General features: G+C 33.1%; 1 protein-coding gene across 3 annotated transcripts in view; it reads right to left on the reverse strand.

Annotated features, from left to right (window-relative positions):
- Positions 1–19540, reverse strand: part of Ptp69D (Protein tyrosine phosphatase 69D) — a 38458-nt gene extending 18918 nt beyond the window's left edge. The window contains exons 1-10 of one of the 3 annotated variants that reach the window (XM_072545812.1): positions 19274–19540; positions 19024–19186; positions 16484–17681; positions 9888–10360; positions 9496–9734; positions 9149–9389; positions 7803–8655; positions 5493–5814; positions 2865–3172; positions 738–1058 (exon numbers count right to left, since the gene is read on the reverse strand). In XM_072545812.1, coding sequence (XP_072401913.1) covers positions 738–1058; positions 2865–3172; positions 5493–5814; positions 7803–8655; positions 9149–9389; positions 9496–9734; positions 9888–10360; positions 16484–17681; positions 19024–19186; positions 19274–19358 — 4203 coding nt within the window. In that variant the 5' untranslated portion in view covers positions 19359–19540. Of the gene's footprint in view, positions 1–737; positions 1059–2864; positions 3173–5492; positions 5815–7802; positions 8665–9148; positions 9390–9495; positions 9735–9887; positions 10361–16483; positions 17682–19023; positions 19187–19273 lie in introns of all 3 variants that reach the window. The other 2 variants (XM_072545813.1, XM_072545811.1) reach the window with 2 other exon arrangements.
- Positions 19541–20160: the final 620 nt, after the last annotated feature.

Here is a 20160-nt window from a genome sequence, read left to right on the forward strand (position 1 = left end):
GCAAGTGGCGACTTTAACAAAATGCATCCAAAACAGAAGTTAGTTGCTTTCACCTGAACAAACTTGCTGGAAAGGAACTCAACATACGGTTTGAAAATACCACACTTACCCACAACAAAACACCGAAGTACCTGGGCGTAACACTAGACAGAACGCTATCATTTAAAGAGCATTTAACAAAAACTGCCCAAAAGTTGAGTACAAGAAATAACATTATACAGAAGCTCTCCGGTACCACCTGGGGCGCATCGGCTTCCACTCTCCGCTTTACTGCCTTAGCCCTTGTTTTCTCGACCGCTGAATATTGTGCTCCAGTTTGGCTACACAGTCCACACGTAAAAAAGGTCGACACTCAGCTGCACAGCGCTATGAGGATGATAGCTGGTACAATTAAATCAACTCCTACCCAATGGCTTCCAGGTATTAAGTCACATCCCACCTCCACATTTACGACTAGTTGACGCACTTACACGTGAATACAAATAGATCATGAAAAATATAAACCTGCCGGTCCACCAAGTTACCGTGGATGCACGAAATACCCGTCTCTCTCTCTCTCTCTCTCTCTCTCTCTCTCTCTCTCTCTCTCTCTATATATATATATATATATATATATATATATATATATAGTTAAATAGAAATACAGTTATTAGCAACCTTGTATAAAATGTTTAAAATAATTTGGTATCTACTAAACACCTTCCTATAACTTAAAATAACCTCAAATAGATACTTACATATGAGTTGATCATAGCCTGTCGTTGTGACCTTAATTTTCTAGTAATGGTAAACACATCGACTCGTCTTTCAGTCCTTAGCTGCTGTACAAGTATACTGAGCCCAACAAACATTGAACTCCTGTCAGATCCTAAATTACAATGAACAACCATAGAAGGAGAACAGCCATTTTTCACTAAAACTGCCTGGGAAAAGTCCACAAGTTCAATAAGTCCCCTTGTCACTTCAGGTACCTGGAAAGAAGTCTCAATGGAAGCACCTTGTTGCAGGAATGTGAAATTAATTGTGAAAATGGGCGGCAAGAGGAGACGAGATAGATTCTGAAAAAATTTACCTCTTACAGCCATTTACACCGACGTCCTATGGCTATGAGAAACGAATATTTGGCAAAAATATCACGTCAAAGGTTTACAAGGACTGAGTCACTTTATATAAGTGGAGAAGATAAATTAATAGATAATTTTTTACCTAGAAATTTACAATTCTAGATATACTCGACATATTTTGGCCAAATATTCGATATTTTCAGTTCTAACATGCTTTAATTACAAGCAGTCTCCAGGGAAAATAATTCTGTAATTAGTAGGCAAAATATATGATAAGGTCAAAATAAGTTTAAGTACTTATATAAATTTATTACTGTAATTAATACATATGCTCAAATTCTAGACCATAGCAACATAAATACGTTTCTGTAACTGTTTGCAATATGCAGTACCTGCAAAATAACTTACTCAAATTCTATTTAATGTACAATTACTACCACCTAGATTGTTGAAAAAAGAAACGGTAGGCAGAATCATTCGTATCAGGTTACAGGGTTGTCCGAAATATTTTCTCACATACTGTTGTGGATGGAAGAACATTATATTTCGTCTTCAGACTCGTACATCAATGTACTCGTACGCCCTACAAATGCTATCCAATACATACTACAATAAAGCGGCCTTCCATTTTCATCCATAAAAATTGAAGTATGGTTACAAGTACTGTTCAATACTGATATAAAATACAGGGTGACATTTTTAAAATTACCAAGAAAATAATTTACTTCCATTTTGATTTACCCTGTATTAAATTTAATGAATGTTGTCAAAATTATTCATTTTATGATTTTTGATTATTATTATTAAAGAGTATGGCTGCAATAAAACATTGTTCCTATACTTCTTTTTAATTATACGATATACAGGGTGCGCCATTAGTGCGAGGAAGTCCAATTACTATTTGTTGTAATAGATTATCTTTTTTTAAATGGAACGCCCTATTTTTAGAGTATGGCTCTATCTGTGTTCCAACTATTATCTAAATAATTTTTTTCGTATCTCTTAGGACAAATAAGTAATTGGACTTCCTCTCACTAATGCTGCACCATGTATATGGTAACTTGATACGATTTTCATGTAATATTGATTATAACTTTTTAAATAACCAGTATAACAGGTTACAACTTTACATTGCTGTGATGGAGAAGTGAAGCAGATCTACTGAGCTTTCTGACACTAATCAATCACCCTGTATAATGGTTTCGTTCGCTGTTTAATCTTCTTGATTATTTCATCTATAAATATAAGCAACGGACTTATACCTCCTTCTTCGGTGGCGAAAACTTCTGATCTTATAATTTGGCTTATGGCCACATTTTACTGTCCATTTTATAAATGGTTAAAATGGATATTGGATAAAATTTTAGCTCTGGGTTTCTGTTAAAAGCCTTCTCAATATAAAAAAAAATCCCAGGTATTGCTCTTCACTTGTTTTGTACTTTCGTACTAATTTCCTTTATAGTGAATATTTTGATCCTTGTACGTCTCTCTTTTGAAAACCTATCAGTTCTTGTTAAACAATAACTCTTTATATTTTATTAACAATATTCTTTGTTACAGTTCGTACATTGTGCTATATTTGGTATAGTAATCACTACAATCCTTGTTGTAAGAATTCATATTATCCTATTAGTACGAGATCAGGACCGAATTCGTTATAGAACAGTATAAATATTCCACGAAATATTATTTAATAACGCCTTATACATGCACTCAGTTATTTATTATTTGAATTAATTTTCATTTGAATCTTTTGCCTCATAATCACAAAACCGATTTAAAAATCCTATCATAGCTTACCTCTCCATCTACAGTGGGCCATCCATGATATTGTAAATGCGTTACTTTTTGGTCCTCCCCATCTCTACTCTTTATTATCATTTCTCGTCTCGTATAATACGGGCAACTTTCCGCTTGAACATATCTGACATGTATATGGTCGTAATGAGCTTCTTCTTCCGGCCAGTATCTGGGACATTTCCCTTCACCAACCTCTGAAATCATAACTATAACGCTAATTCCTTGTTCAGAAACCATTCGCCAAAAATCGTTGATTGTTCCTTCGAGGGGATCTTGTGTGATAATAAACGATTCACTATTATCGTATCCTGAAATAAAAATTAACATTATGTGAAGAAATATTAACAAAAACTTAACTAGATTGTCAAATAAGACAATCAAGAAATAGCCCAGGGAAATAAGTATTTTTTCGGAACACAAGTCCAAAAAATAAACTGCAGGAAACATATAGGCTTTTGTTACAGAGATCCATACTACTCAAAACAACTGTCGTTTGCTTGGGGGGTTCAGTGTCACAAACAGGGTACTTTTTTGCTTATTTCCCTGGCCTAAAAAGTCCGACGCCATGGTGATTCCAGGTCCAGGAGGATCAAACTTAAAATTATACAGAAAACACCCTGTTGCAATATTCTGTTCACGGACTACTGGAGCAAGGTAAGTTGTATATAGTACAAAAAGAACTTCTTTACGCCAAAGACGTGCAAAATATGTGAAATCCACTAGGATAAAGGACATGGTAGACAAGGACAAGCTGAGAAGCTACTTATTATAAAGTCTTGATGTTGGGCGCTTTAAAAACACATAGTGATACGAACTCAAAGGAATTTGGCAAAACATTTTCATGGATACCTCATGATATTTCTCCGTAAATGATCGTATCCAAAAAACATCCATACATGCAAAATCAGCAACAATTTACTTATTTAGTACAGGTATATAGGGTGCGCCAAATGAAGCGGGGCTGTCGCATACTGCGCAAAATTTACATTGGATTAAAAAACTGAAATCAAATTTTCAATACATTACAATAGTGGCAGGATGCCTTAATAACACTATATGGCGAAACAGACACATTAACACAAGATGAAGTCAATAATTTATAAAGCCAGTGTAAGACAATGGCATATGCCTCAGAAACAAGATGCGACACAGCCACAACACAAAGGCTATTGGAAACGGCAGAGAGGGGAGTACTGAGAAAAATTACAGGAAATACGATTAGAGATCGAAAGAGAAGTGAAGACATTAGAAGAAAATGTAACGTACAGTGTATAAACGAAAAGACAATAAATAGAAAAAAGAATGGAAAAACCACATAAGCAGATTGGGGGAGACAAACTTCCATAGAGGTAATGAACAACCAGAATTGCTTATACAGAGGAAAAAGAAGAAGAATACATTAAAAAAATCTATCGAAATTCAACAAACACGACCCTCATGTCCAGTCCCTAGGGGTTAAGATAGGGGCAACTTTAAAACCTTAAATACTAACGTCACGTGATGAATTACGAGACGCTTTCATCAGTTTGGCTATGTCACGTAACAGATTCTCTTGGTTACTATACAATTTACATCTAGTTGATAATAGAGTGCAGCCAAAAAAAACTGATTCCGGATTTGACAAACTTGACAAAATGCGACCTCACTGAATCCACATGAGTTTCAAGCGATTGATGAGTCTATGATACGATTCAAAGGTCGAAGCAGTATCCGACAGTACATGCCCAATAAACCTATAAAACGTGGCTACAAAGTATGGGTTAGAGCAGATTCAAGTGCGAGTTCCAGATATATACCGGTAAAGTGGGAAATTCCACCGAAAAAAACTTAGGACAACGAGAACACCACCGAGTGTTCTTTGACAACTATTTCTACTGTATTGATCTTCAGAGATCTTTATTCTCGGACGGAATTTACGCAAGTGGAACCGTTAAAAAAAAGAAAGGATTTACCTGAGTTCAAAACTGACAAACAAATGAATGGAGGACATTCAGATTATCGAAGATATTATAGAAGTGAATGGATCGCAGAAGTATGATTCTCTTAGCAAATCACCAAAATTCAGCAACAAACGAAGTTGTAAAGAAAAGACAAAAGACGCAAAAGATGCTTGCGTCATAAATGCATTCATTCTATTTCAACTTAAAAGTCAATCCAAAAGTATGTCTTTGAACGAATTCCGGCTCTCTGTGATCAGAGTCCTTATTGGAGCCCCAGAATAATTAAAAAGGGGAAGACCATCAGCAGAAAAATCAGTGAGTAAATTAAAAAGGCATATTCCCTTGGAACTGCGCCATTCAAAGTCTTCTCATATGTCCCAAAGAACTATTTTGAAATGTGCCAAATGCAGCACGACAGCAAATATTAGCAGAACACAGTGGAAATGTTCATCTTGCAATGTCGGACTTTGTCTCAAACACGACAAAAATTGTTTTGCAACGTTCCATGCAAAACAATAGGAAGAATAGGAAGAAAGAAGTGCTACCTGATTTTTTTTCGCATTTAATTTTTTGTTACTAAGTTCTACTAAAAAATTGATGGATCCCTACTACAAATTTCAACTGTCAAACCCGTCTATAAAAAAATCTAACTTAATTGGCCATTATATAAAATCTGCAAAGCACTTACCTTCTATAAATGAAGCATTAATATAAGTGGAATGTTCTTTGCCTGACAAAGGTGTAAGTATTACTCTATTTCTATCATATGGAATGATACTATCGCATCGATTTTTCTCTCGGTTCTCTTCTCCGCTAGCTACCGAACAAGACTTTCTGTCTTCAAAAGCATGAATAATATTTTCAAACTCTTCTTCTAGTCTGCATTTGGTTTTGCCATTATCACATTGTCTTAATTTATCCAATGTACTTTTCAATTCATTGGCATTTATTTCTGTATCACCATATTGAGCAACTTCCATTAGAGCACGGTAAATAAAAATATATTGTTTCTGGAACAACAAATTTTATATAAAATATGTATATACAAGGTTTTCTATTAAGAATGGGACACCCTGAAGATTCTCCGTTTCAAAATAAGACGTTTCAACAAAAAATGCATAGGTAAAATGTGGCTTGTTTGCAAAATACAGGATATTATAATTATTAATAATTAAAAAAATGTCGAACATATTTTTTTTATTGCTTGGTATAACATTCCTAAATTTGGTAAATGTTTTGTATCATAAGATACAACTAAATTTTTTCATATCTTTATAAGAATTTAAATAATAATTTTCCTAGATTATGAATTAGAAAGGAGGGAGCCATAAGGTGGCCTCCAAGATCTCCAGAGTTAAAAAAGCTAGACTTTTTTCTGGGGCTATATAAAAGATAAGGTGTATAAAATACCAGCTACAACCTAAGAAAATATAAATAAGAGAATTATAAATGAATGTATGAGATTAAGCAAAAATGTATTACTTAGTATTAAGTTGCTCTTTTAAAGACCGCTTGCAATTTATGTATTGACGTCTTGATTATAATGACAATTACATTTTACCTAAAAATTCTGAAATTTCGATTTCTACACACACATACAAACATTTACATCACATAGTAACAACACTGAACACGTAGAATAAGGGCGTTCCTTTAAAAAAAAGTTTGTTCCTCCCTGTTAATATGGGTGGCCCTGTATATTTGAAATTATTTTTAAAGTAGTAGTTAATTTTAACTTTAATTTTTTTCGTATCTCTTACGAGGAATGAGTAATTGAACTTCCTAGCATTAATGCCGCACCCTGTATGGTCAATATTTTTTAATTATTAATTTTAACATCCTATATTTCGAAAACAAACAACTTTTACATGAACATTTTTTGGGGAAACGTATTTAACATACAGATAATCTTGAGTTATTCTCTGTCCAATACTTAATGGAACACCCTGTATATTTGGTTAAATCAGTTATATAGCACTTAACGCAATACGCCCCGGGAGGGAAACGAATAAAACAACAGCCCATAGGCAAGATTCTACATTATTTATCAACATGGTTTCCTAGGAGACTGATCGAAAAATTCTCCCAACAATTAGATCCGAATTTGTAGAATGATTTGTGGTTGATGTCAAATCACGCTTTAGATGTCGCAATAATCTCATTCCCTCAGCATTATTTTAGTGCGAATAGCCAGTAGTCGCTGGGAACAAAATCTGAAGAATAGGGTGGATGCTGAAGCCAGTCACAATTATAGTATACAATTCATAAACTTTTGATACTGTTGCTATCGATTTGCAACACAGTATATTGATTTGATGAATAATAACTTTTTTCTTCAGTAATGGCAATGCAATTTCTTCCCTCAAAAGTACCTATACCGCTATATATTGGCTGGTATTGGCTATTCCTTTCTAAAGAAAATCCACGAATAAAATATCTTAAGCGTTGCAAAATATGTAAGTCAAAACTTTGCTGTGTTTTATCATCGCTTTGGGCGGTTTTCCACTCTACTGTCAACTCAACATGAATACCGATTCGACTTCGGAGTAAAGCAGTGGTTCCATGTTTCATCCATTGTCATAAATCTACGCAAAAACTCCTTGATAGTGCTGAAACAGTAGTTATAAACAACGGTTGATGTGTTGCTTTTGATCGGCACTTTAAACAAAGCTTCTGCACTGATAAATATTCATAATAATTGGTGAATTCACTGTCTTTTGAAAACTTAAACTCCTTGCTATCTCAGACAACTGTCTAATTTGGGAGACTGTCTGATCTCATGTAAACTTAGCATATCACCCATAGTTCGAGCACTTAAATAATCCTTGGGCTTGAACAGTGACATTTCCGATCAGAACACAGTGTTTTGAAAATTACAAAAGTAGCGTCACTAGAACCACTGTAACTTGTAAACTGTCGATACGAACGAGCTCAGAATAAACCTCTATCACTAAAAATCTAACAAACTAAAAAATAGCAATTTACATGTTCTACTTACTAAAGATTGGACTAGGAAGTTCCTCTGATGCCTTAAATCACATATCGTATTAAAAATAGAAACATGTCCCTCTTCCTTTAACTGATGAAGTAAACAATCTAGAGCGACTAACGTACCAGTTCTGCCAACACCAGCACTACAATGGACTAAAATACTACCCTTTTCAACAGAGTAAGCCTCATTAACCCTCTTAATGAATTTGATAATGCCATTGGGATGTTCAGGAGCCATAAAATCTTTCCAAACCAAGTAATGGTACTGAGTAATATTTCTTTCTTCGAGTTCTTTTCCATTGCTTGATCTAAGTATTTTTAGTTCTCTAACTATGTAATCGGAATATCTTGTTTCTTGTAAATGAGTAACAGTAATATCCCCAAAAATCTTGTCTCCATCTGTCTTATCAGGCCAGTACTTGCTACATTTAGTTTTGCTGTATTCTTCTAGATTGGTGAGCATAAGGATCAGTTCAAGATGTTGTTCCCAAATCATTCTCCAGAATTCATTAACAGTAGTATCCATGGGCCCTTGTGCACAAATGAATTTCTTTCTTTCTTTATACCCCATAACATAATTGGCATTTATGTAGTCAGATCCAGCAATACTATCCACCTGTGACAGCTTTACCCTGGTTTGATCATACGATTTTATATCAGGATATCTGTTTTTATATACATTTTCCCGTGCGTCAGAGGCTCTAGTAGTTCTGTCAGAAAATCTATCAGGTAGTAACTCAAACTCTTGTTGGAAGCCATAATCTGAATCTCGATGATGCTCGATGTAGGCCGAAACCAAGTCTGCTTTACTGATTGGACACATATCTGGCGGGTTAAGCGAAACCAACCTCTGGCGACCCCTAAGGCTCCTAAAAATAGGAGCACATAAGAAAGAAAATAGTATATTGTAAAAGATTTTTATGTTCTGAGTACACATTTAAAAAGATACTGGCAATACATCATAGTTTACTATTAATTTAAGTGGCCTGTTCTGCAAAATTTTACTTAAAAAAATTTATGATCACCACTCCGTGAACTACAAATCTTTGTATTTTGTATCAATCTCACCAATATTCAAAAATTAAACACACTTGAGAAAGCTTCAGAGTGAAATAGCATTTAAGTCATGTATTAATTTTTACCTTCACATTAAAATATAAAAATGTTCGAGAGTCAATCGATTCTACAATGATCGATAAAGTTCTCAATTGCTCAATGATTTATAATTGTGATTTTAAAATAAATAAAAATATATTGGCAATTTGAAAAAATAAATCAAAAATCTGGTTCAGGTGAAGAGTGTAAACAAAAAAAAACGATTACAGAACAGTCCTGATATTAGTACTGTGTTACCTTAACGAAGTTCTGAATGTGATCATCTCAACAGCTTGAGCATGTGCTTGTTTAGTATAACGATGTAAGATACACAATGCGCCCAAAAGGATAAGTATAACCACAACCAATGCACATAAAATCTGGACAATTAGACTTAATGTTCCTGTAGTTGGTGCTGCAACCACTTCTGGTCCTGGGTTCATCATGTCTAAATAGTTGCTATATGCTGCCAAGAATAGAGGCTGGGATTCTCCATGTACTAAATAAATATTTTTTATATTAAACGACAGAACAGAATACAATATGCAAATAAATATATTTTGGCATTTTTCAATTATTTTCAATAAAATAGTTGCTGATATTACCTATTATTTCAACAAATCCCGTGTAGTTACTATTTATATCAAGTGTACCATCACATGGTGGAAATGGATCAAGCAGTACTTCATTTCTCCTTACTCTGTTAGCTAGATTAGTAGAATTTTTAATTTTTTCTTCTCTGGGTGTATTGAATGGTCTTAAGCCTATACATTCATCACATTGAGAGCTTGAGATGTTGTAAACTTGTTCATCTCCCAAAAATATCTCATTGTGGAAGCTAGAACTAATAAAACCATCTTACTAGTACAAATGTGTCTGTTCAGATTTACGAACTTGGCTTAAGGCCAATTCAAAATATGGTTATATTATAATGATAGTAAATGATACAAAGCCTACCACAAAATACGTATTTTTTTATAAAGCAAAATAATGTTACCTTGTAAACATTTCTGCCACATATGCACCTCCCCTAGGCGTACGGTGAGCTTCTTGATAAGTCATTATTGTCAAATCTTCAGGATTTGCTAAGTCAGATAATTTTTGTTGAGACTCCATTCGAACCAAATAAATTCTATAACAACATATAGGTCCATTTCTTTCAGATACCCTGGGTACAAACAATTTAAACATCCACTTCCCTTGTTCCTCCATCTTCTTCCAATGCAGTCTAGCAAGTTTTTGCTTATCAGGCAATGTGGGAGGCATTGTACAATTGAGTGTTACCAGTTGTCCGTTTTTTCTCAGACGAGTGACTCCTGATATTCTAACGGTATAATTAGTGTTTGCAGATACATTATAAAACCTAGTGTTTAAGGTCATTTCACCTATACTAGTAGACTTTGGACCCCAAGTAATGTTTTCTAATTGGCCCTGGTCATTTAAAAACACTGCTGAACCTTCCAAGGTCACCTAAAATGTATATTACTCATTTTTAAGCAATTCTTAATAACTGGAAATATTTTATTCATTACTCAATAAATAGAACTAGCAAAAATAATACTAACTTTCTAGGTCACCTAAAATGTATATTACTCACTATTAAGCAATTGTTAACAACTTGAAATATTTTATTCATGATTCCATAAATAGGACTAGCAAAAATAGTATCTAAATGAACAAATTCAAAAACGATACAAATCAATTTAGAAAATAAAGAGTACAAAGAGGGTAAAATTAAAAAAAATATATTTTTTTCAGCATAATCAGGAAGCAATAAAAAATATATAAGATGGAAACAGGGCAGGAATCGAAAACAAGGAATAAATCTCGGTGTAATTTTATTTATCCATTTAAAAAATAATACGGTAGAAGAATGTAAAATGAGTAAAGAAAATGATAAACAGATACTTAGTTGACAAATAGCAAAATCTATAGGCCAATTAAGTTAGGTTTTTACTCCACACAACTGTATAGAAGGGTTTGACAGTTAAAATGTGTAGTATGAGATATTACAAAAGACTCTCATCTAAGGATCCATCAATTTTCAATGTGATAGATCTCTTTTATGTGATTTTTTTTTGTGAATGTTTCTCGAAGATTATTAGAAACAGGTTCTGTTGTATCAAAAAAAAGCGCAAGAACAAGGAGTATTCGTCGATTAAATGTAGAAGATGACATGTCAGACGTTGTGAAAAAGAATCCAAATGTAAGTACACGAACGGTGGCTAAAATGGCAGAAACGCAGAAAAACGTTGTTCATAGAACATTTCGGGAACAACTTCTACATCTACACCACTACCAGATAGTACAAGATTTACACCAAGGTGATCTTCTTCGAAGATTAACATTTTGTAGGTGGTTTCAAGATAAACTCCTCAGAGAACCTAAACTTCCATCTAAAGTCTTATGTGCGGATGAAGCATGTTTTACGAGAAACAGTGTGTATAATTTTCATAATTGCCACATATGGGGTGACGAGAACCCTTATTTAATACGTAAGTCAAATTTTCAACGAAAATTTAACATACATTTATGGGCTGGAATAATTAAAAATAGTGATAGGACCATATGAATTACCCAGAACACTAAATGGAGAGGCCTACTATGCCGGTACTTCTTGAATACATGCCTTTGCAAACACGCCGTGAAATGTGGTTTCTTCACAACGGAGTCCCAGCACCTTTTACCAGGGCTGTTAAAAATCTTCTTGATACCACTTATACTCGTCGTTGGATTGGTAGAAATTGACCCATTCTGTGGCCACCACGAAGTTCCGAATGCGATGTACTAGATTTTTATTATTTACGGAATTTACCGAAATTCTTTTTAATTCTAAATATGAAATTAACAACATTTTATAAGGTATGGAATTATTTTTGCGGCTAAATTATATATTTTATATTGATTACTATTTAATTTAATTTAATTTCAAAGAAGGCTTTGAAATCAAACATACGACTAGGTAGTGCGTTGTCAACAATAATTGTAACGCGTCATGTTGAGCATGAGGGGGACTAAGACGAAGGCAGACAAACAGAGTAAAATCAGAACGTGGAAAGAATATCTAGAAAAACTATTTGAAGACCAAAGAGATAACACTTTTGAGCTAGAAGAAGAGGTAAATGATGGACTAAGAATATTACAGCAGGAAGTTTATTCCGCAATAAGACAGTTAAAGGATGGCAAAGCGGCAGGCCCTGATAATATACAAGCAGAACTACTCAAACTAATGGACAACGAATCAAAAGCAATAATCGCAAAGATATACAAAACATATACAACTCTGGAGAAATACCAACAGAATGGCTGAAATCTGAGTTTATTGTACTTTCAAAACAACCACGAGTTAAAAAATGCGAAGATTACCGTACTGTAAGCCTCATGAAGTCATGAGTCATCTCCTAAAATTGTTCCTAAAGATAATTCATAAGAGAATCTACAAGCTGTGTGAAAGTCAAATTTCCCCCAACCAGTTCGGGTTCGCAAATGCTGTTGGTACTAGAGAGGCTTTGTTCTCAGTACAAGTGTTATTCCAGAGATGGCAGAGACGTCAACTGCGACGTATACGCATGTCTGGTTGATTACGAGGAAGCGTTTGATCGAGTACAGCACGCCAAGATGATGCAAATACTAAAAGAAGCAGGAATTAACAACCAAGCTCTGAAAATAATTAGAAATCTTTACTGGAATCAGACAGCAAATCTCAGAGTTCAAGGTGAACACACTGACTATGTGAAAATAATGCGTGGAGTGAGGCAAGGCTGTATTTTGTCTCCTCTAATCTTCAATCTGTACTCTGAAAGAACATTTATCGAAGCTTTGCACGAAACTGAAAAAGGTATTCTACTAAATGGTTACCGGCTAAACAACATCAGATATGCAGATGACACCATAGTATTTGCGGACAACTTAGAAGACCTACAAGTTCTTATGAACAAAATCACGTATTACAGTCAACAATATGGACTCAAAATAAACGTTAAGAAGACAAAGCTTATGATAACTAGCAAGAAAAGGATAACAGAAGGTCAACTCCACGTCAACCAATCCCCTGTAGAAAGAGTGACGCACTAAAACTACCTCGGCACCATAATAAATGAAGAATGGACCAACTTCAATCGGATGGGGGCCTTCTTCAAGAGTCACAACCTCTCTCTTGATACAAAAGTAAGAATGCTGCGATGCTACGTCTTCTCTGTCCTTTTTTATGGTGTTGAATCGTGGACCTTGAACGAAGATATGTGCAGAAAACTGGAAGCATTGAGATGTGGCTATATCGGAGAATACTTAAGATCCCGTGGACTGACCGAGTCACAAATGAGGAGGTCCTCAGAGGAATGAATAAGAACCGAGAGGTACTGACCACCATCAAATCTAGAAAGTTACAATTCTTCGGACATATTATGCGAAATGAATCCAGATATGCTCTCCTTCAAGCCACCCTGCAAGGAAAAATATTTGGAAAACGAGGTCCAGGAAGAAGAACATCTTGGTTAAAGAACCTCAGAATCTGGTTCAATACAACATCTGTGCAGCTTTTCCGCGTTGCTGCAGATATGATAAAGATTGTCATGATGATTGCCAACATTCGTAACGGATAGGCACATCAATAAGAAGATTTGAGTATGTATAATTAACAACCGTCAGTTTTATTACGAGGAAAATATAATAATTGCACGAGGAAAACCTACTGATCCAAAAGTTCGAGAAATTATAATTCATCAGTACCATAAAGAAAAAACAACGAGTGAAATTTCCAGTGAATTGACTGTAGCAACAACTCAAGTGTTTAACATATTTAAGAAATATAGTGAAACTGCAAGTATTGGCGTTCACGGCAAAAGCTCAGGTAAGCTGTTTCTCAAATGAGTGTAAGGCATTTAAATATAATATGAAAGTCGCGAAGGAGAAATACACTACAGGAAGTAACTGCTTGGTGGAATCGAGAAACTAGCATGAATGTTTCCAGAGAATGCTGCCGCAAATATATCCACAAAAGCGGTCTCAGTTTTTATAAAGTATGTTTGACAGGTTCTTCTTTACGATATAAATTTTATATTTTTAATCTTTTTCGAGTAGGCCAAAGAAAAACCATTGTTGACGGAAACTCAAAAAATGAATCGTTACATTTGGGCTAAATCAAAACTTTCGTGGACCAAACATAACTGGAACAAAGTTATCTATAGCGAAGAACACCAATTTGATGTCTGTTGGGAGATTATCGAAAGCGTGTGATTCGGGAAAAAAAACAGAAACATTCCATAAGGATTGTCTCAAAAGGACTGTAAAGGCATAGTAAACGCAGCCAAATATCAAGATATTCTTGAACATTCGTTTCGACCAAGTGCGGCAAAGTTATATCCATCCGGGGATTTTATCTTTCAGCAAGACGGAGCCTCAATCGATACGGCTAAATCTACCAAAAAATGGATGGGAGAACATGACATTAACGTTTTGTCACATACAGTGAATTTATTAACAAACATGTTTTAATGATTTTTGTTTAATTTTTTGTGACATATAATGTAGGTTTACCAAATAATCAAAGTTATGCCTTTGTAAAAACATATTGTTATTAGAAAAATAAGGTTCCAACCACACATATAATTGAAAAATGATTTATGTTATCTAAACACTGTTATCACTGCGGCTTCGATATCTTTGAAGATCGTATTACCATCAAATTCATACTTGTCATCATATATTACATTTTTATTGATGGTTAAGAATTAAATGATCTAGTATTATTTAATATCTTAGTGGGAATTACATTCAGGTAAATGGTCAATGCTCAAAAATGTTATTTAAAACACACGAACAATTTTTACAATCTCAGTGTTTAACTTATCGTTGTTATATAATATAAATGTACCGATGACTTGGTGGAGTATAGGATTAATATCGCTCAATATTCCTTGAGCTTTTTTAATTCATTTCATATCTTTTTATCATTTTCATTTTATTCATTCATATTCTTTAGGCTATTTCTCAAAGATTAGTATGTGTTTTTGCTTTGTCTACTATCTTTTTCCACTCTCTCTGGTCCTGAATGTTTCCTCTCTATCCGTTTACAATTTCCATCTTTGATATAGCCCCTAGAAATTGGTCTTTCCATCTTATTTTTGGTCTTCCTCTTGGTCTGTTTATTACTGGTTTCCAGTTTGTTACCTTCCTAATTAGTGGATCTTCTTCTCTTCTTTGTAGGTATGTGTTTGTGCTTTAATAAATTTTACTATGCCCCTTCAGTTATATTTCTTATTTCATGGTTCATTAGTCTTCGATATTCTCCTTGTTCTGTCTTTATTGGCCATGTATTCTTCTAATAATTTTTGTTTTAATTATTCTTGGTTTTCCTTCATCTTTTTCCTAAGATACATTACTTCCACTCCATATGCTATCACCAGTCTAATTACCCAGTATTCATGGGTAGACCCCGGCAAACCCGAGCAGCCTTACCAGAGATTGGGTAACTAACCTTAGTGGAAAGTAGGGTCAGGGCCGACGAGGAAGGGAGAAATGGTCCCTTAAAAAGGATGAGCTTAAAGAAAATGCCACATATAGGGACATCCATAGGGAAGTAAAGTTCAAAATATATAAGACCATCATATGACCAATAGCAACATATGGTGCAGAAACCATATTAATACTTTTGAAATAATATTGGGGCCCATCTACAACAATGGTATGTGAAGAATAAAGTTCAACCACAAGTCATATCAATATTACAAAGAATCCTCTATAGCAAAATATCTAAAAATTCACAGATTGCACTGGGCAGGTCACCTTAGAAGAATGGTTAATAATAGTACACCTAGTAGAACACTTAGTGGAACTATGGTGGGATTTTGGCCAGTAGAAAAACCAAGGAAGCAGTGGATAGACGAAGTAAGAACTGATGCTAAAGAGATAATGAGGGTGGATAACTGGAGGAGAGTAGCCAAGGAAAGGAATGGTTGGAAGCAAATGCTGGGAGAGGACAGGGATTGATGTGGTTTGTAGCGTGGGAGAGAGAGATTATATTAGATAGGGAGTTATAGTATAGTATAGTAAATTGAATGATTACTATATGTAAAATGTTATTATTAAAATAAATTTTATTGGGTGTATATAAATATTATATTCATCTCATTTGCTTTTAACAAAACAAAATCACACATTCTTACTAAACATAAAGCATATGAAATTAAATAATTTACTTTGCAAGTGACTGGAATTAAATTTTAAAAATTGTTTGATGCCCACTGATTATCTCGTAATTAATAACCAGTCTCTTATACAGCTTTTACTTTGAACTTCCTACAGTGAAATTAATTGGACCAACCATAGATTTTAGGTCTTTTTCAAAAATATTATAAACAAATTAAATTTAGCAAAAAAAGATATATAAAGAATTCTGACTAGGGAATGCAATGGTAAATATATAATAACAAAAATTTATAAACTAAAAAAAAATGAAATAGATATTCCATGACATTAAAATATATGCATTTATTCTTTTGTTAAGTAACTTTTAAATAATTACAAATGAGTGAAATATATGTAATAAAATTTTTATTTATAACATGATACTACTGTAATAAATAAGTTACTTACACTGTATGATGTGATAGTTCCATGTGGCTCAGCAGGAGGTTGCCAAGAGACAAAAACAAAGTTTGTATGACTTATATTATCAAATCTACATTCTACAGAGGGGTGAGATGGAGGGCCTGCAATACCATCCATAGTGGTACCATTTACTACTTCTGACAATGGTCCACACTCTTTGCTGTAGTCATTGCAAGCTGCAACTTGAAAATTATAAGTGGTTGCAGAGGTTAGATCTGAGAACATGTACAGATAGTCTTTTATAGCAGGTTGAACAGCTTCAAATTTTTCAGGTGTGTTATATGATTTTAAGATAAGTTGGTAGTAGTGGATGTGATCTTTGAACTTTTCTGGTGGTGGTGTCCATTTTATTGTGATTGAGCTAGAAGTTACTCCAGTAACAGTTACTTCTGGAACTACGATTGGTTCCTCATCAAGAAGTTTTACTAAACTACTGGTAGAGTACATACTTTCACCTTGGGAATTTTTGGCCATAATTCTTACTGTGTACGATGAATTTTTGGTTGGGGTTCCTGAATTATTTCTTACAGTGACTACTAAAGAAGTACTAGTGGCATTTACATTAGCTTGATAGTACACCCATTCCTTGTCTTCTTCAGATTTGTATTGTATTATATATTTTAGATCATCTGGACTATTGCCATCATTAACAGTCCAATTAAAGTAAATTTTATTAATCCCAATTGGTTTGATGAAGTCTAATGTAACCTGTGGTTTGTCAAGAACTAGGACATCTGTAAAATTTTTAGCTTGGGAAGTTGGTGTTATTACTACGCAGGTATATGTTCCATTATCCTTTTTTGAGACCTCAAACTTAAGAGATGTGTTTTTGTGTGTTATATTGATATCTTTAACATCCCAGGTAAAATCTGTTAAAAGTTCATTATCTTTTAACCATCTGATCTCTTCAATTGGATAACCTTGGACAACACTGAAAAGCTCCACAGTTTCATGTATTTTTGTGTAAGTAGGTTTTGAAATTTGTACTATTTTGCTAGGTAAGGTGACATTTAAGAAAATCTGGCGAAAGTCTATTTCAGGAGTGGTTTCATTTCTTATCATAGCATGACATTTATAATTACCAACATGGTTAAAGTCAATGCTAATTATATGTAAAATAGAGACCTCGAACTTATTACCAGATTCTTTATTAATATTTTCACTTTCCATTTCCAATTTAAATCTAAAATAGAGATCATATAATTAGTTTAAATTAAGATTGCTATAAAAATCCCTAACTATTGTAGTTAATTTCATTATAATTCCCAATAGTAGAGACTGTGAAACATAAATAATATTTCTAATGTAACTGTTACTTTTAACTTTTTAACTATTTATAAACTAGAAATGCACATTTGAATTTATGGACCTTTATAGTGAGTTAAATAAAGCTTGTTCACAATTGAACCAAAATTTTAGTTGCACTATAAACTTCAGTGTTGTTATGAAGCTATTTTCGTGTGGCATCTTAAAGCAATTACTATTTTAATGGGAACACCTACAATTGAAGTTTAAAATAAGTTTATTGACATTTCAATTTCCACTTCGGAAATTGTTTTCTCAAATAAATTCAGAAATAAACTTCCATTGTACCTTATTCCCATTAAAATAGTAATAAACTTCATTATTTTCATGCATAAATCAATCTACTCTCCCCTTGTAAGAGTTCTCTGTACCAATCTTTAGCACTTTCAGTGTTATATGGTGTTGGCTGCATATTTATTTATATGTTCCAATACTATTTTTAGACCATTAATACATTTCAATACTATAAAGTTATATATAGCTAAGTCAATATATTGTTCTAGTTCTTTCCAATATTTTTTAATTATAAGAGTACTTATACAGTAGTAATAGAGTATTAATTAATATACTTAATGAGGCTTGTTCACATATGAATACTTTTTCCATATTTTAGAATTCTACTATATATTTAAAATCATATGTGATACATGGAATACTTTATTTTAAATTCTAGAAATTAGTAGGTAATTGAACCTAATTTTCCGTTATATTTTATCATATATGAACTATAAAATAACTTGTAATTAATATGTTTATAACAGCTTTTCAAAGAATAGATATAATTTCTAATTTCAATTATGTTACTTTCAATTGATTTAAAATAATTGGATCTGAATGATAAACTGTTTTTCCATAATCCTAAATTTTCAAGTTAAGCTGAAAGGACTATTAATTTCCCTTGTATTTTAACCTTCTTAGTATATGTTTTTAAAATATTGTATGTATGTTTTTCTTTACTGTTCATTATATTTTTTTAATATTCTAACTATTAACAATTCTTTAGTATACATTTTTTTACATTTCTTTTGATTTATTGTAACTAGATCTTATATGTTCATTTTTAAAGTGTAGATGTGTCCTATTTAGTTAGTTATACTTTATTGATACTTCTATAGTATGGAAAATAAACAATGTAAAGTCAACATAGCTTCTCTTGACAGCACATTTGGTTTACAGTATCTGTTTATAGCAACACAAAATGTAAACATATATGAACTTACCCTGGTAGCTCTGATACATTTGTATCATTGAAAGTCCACATCATTTCACTTGACATCCACTTGGTTTTACAAATAATGGTAATATTGTCACCTAAGGGTAACTGATTGGGTAATTCATGTTTAAGTACTTCTACAGTTATGTTTAAATCCTTATCTTCTTCATCTGAAATTTTGATTGTTGTTTATCACAGTAAAAGTAATTAGCGGTTTCATCAATTATAAAACATTTTAATAACTTAAAGAAACCTACCTATAGGATTGCTTCTTACTATTCGGTATGTCAAAAATAAATAAAAAAGCAAAAATACATAGGGATAATGGGCTTGGCATATCATGGCGCCTTAAATTTAGTCTTTTACAAGGATCCACTCTTTGTAATGATTACAAATCACCACTAATTAAGGCATATAACTAACAAATAACTTCATTTCTTACGTACTATCATTAAAATCACAATACATATTTGATTTGTTAAACAATTCGCCGACTACTTTGTTTGTGTAAGAACCATATTGGATTTTGGCATACCGTACTTTTCTGCATCAGCGATAGAGGGACGATATCTGTTTATATTCACCTACATGATAGACAACTTACAATACTGATTGTGCCCTTGTAATCCGTATAATAATATGACTATATTATTTGATTATATTTTACGTTTGTTTTTAACTTTCCGATGACGTTTCGAAAATGAAATTTTTATTACAATCAATTGTGGTTTAATCCCATACAAATACAATATTTAACTAAAACACGCCACAAGAAAACAATTGAAGAATGGCTATATTATTTTGCGTTTTACATTGAGTTTTGAGTTTACATTATTACTTTCATTTAATTTTGGCAATTTTCTCTAGAAACTCGACAGTCAATGGTCCACTCTACTGTACAGCATAAGAAGTACGACAGCAAATTGCTCTAGTAATAAAAATATGAAACAAATAATTTCTAAATTAAATTTAAAAAATCATTTTTAATCTTTTTTTTGCAGTAAATCCTTTTAAAATTCACAAAGAAACTAAATTCCTGTAGTTGGCTGTATACTATGTATCACAAAATATTTTCATTTAAAAAATTTCCTTTATAAAAGGTATATTAATAAAAAAAAACCCTATCGGGCTACATCACAGAACG

This window comes from Diabrotica undecimpunctata, chromosome 10, assembly GCF_040954645.1.
Source record: "Diabrotica undecimpunctata isolate CICGRU chromosome 10, icDiaUnde3, whole genome shotgun sequence".
In the NCBI taxonomy this organism is placed as follows: domain Eukaryota; kingdom Metazoa; phylum Arthropoda; class Insecta; order Coleoptera; family Chrysomelidae; genus Diabrotica; species Diabrotica undecimpunctata.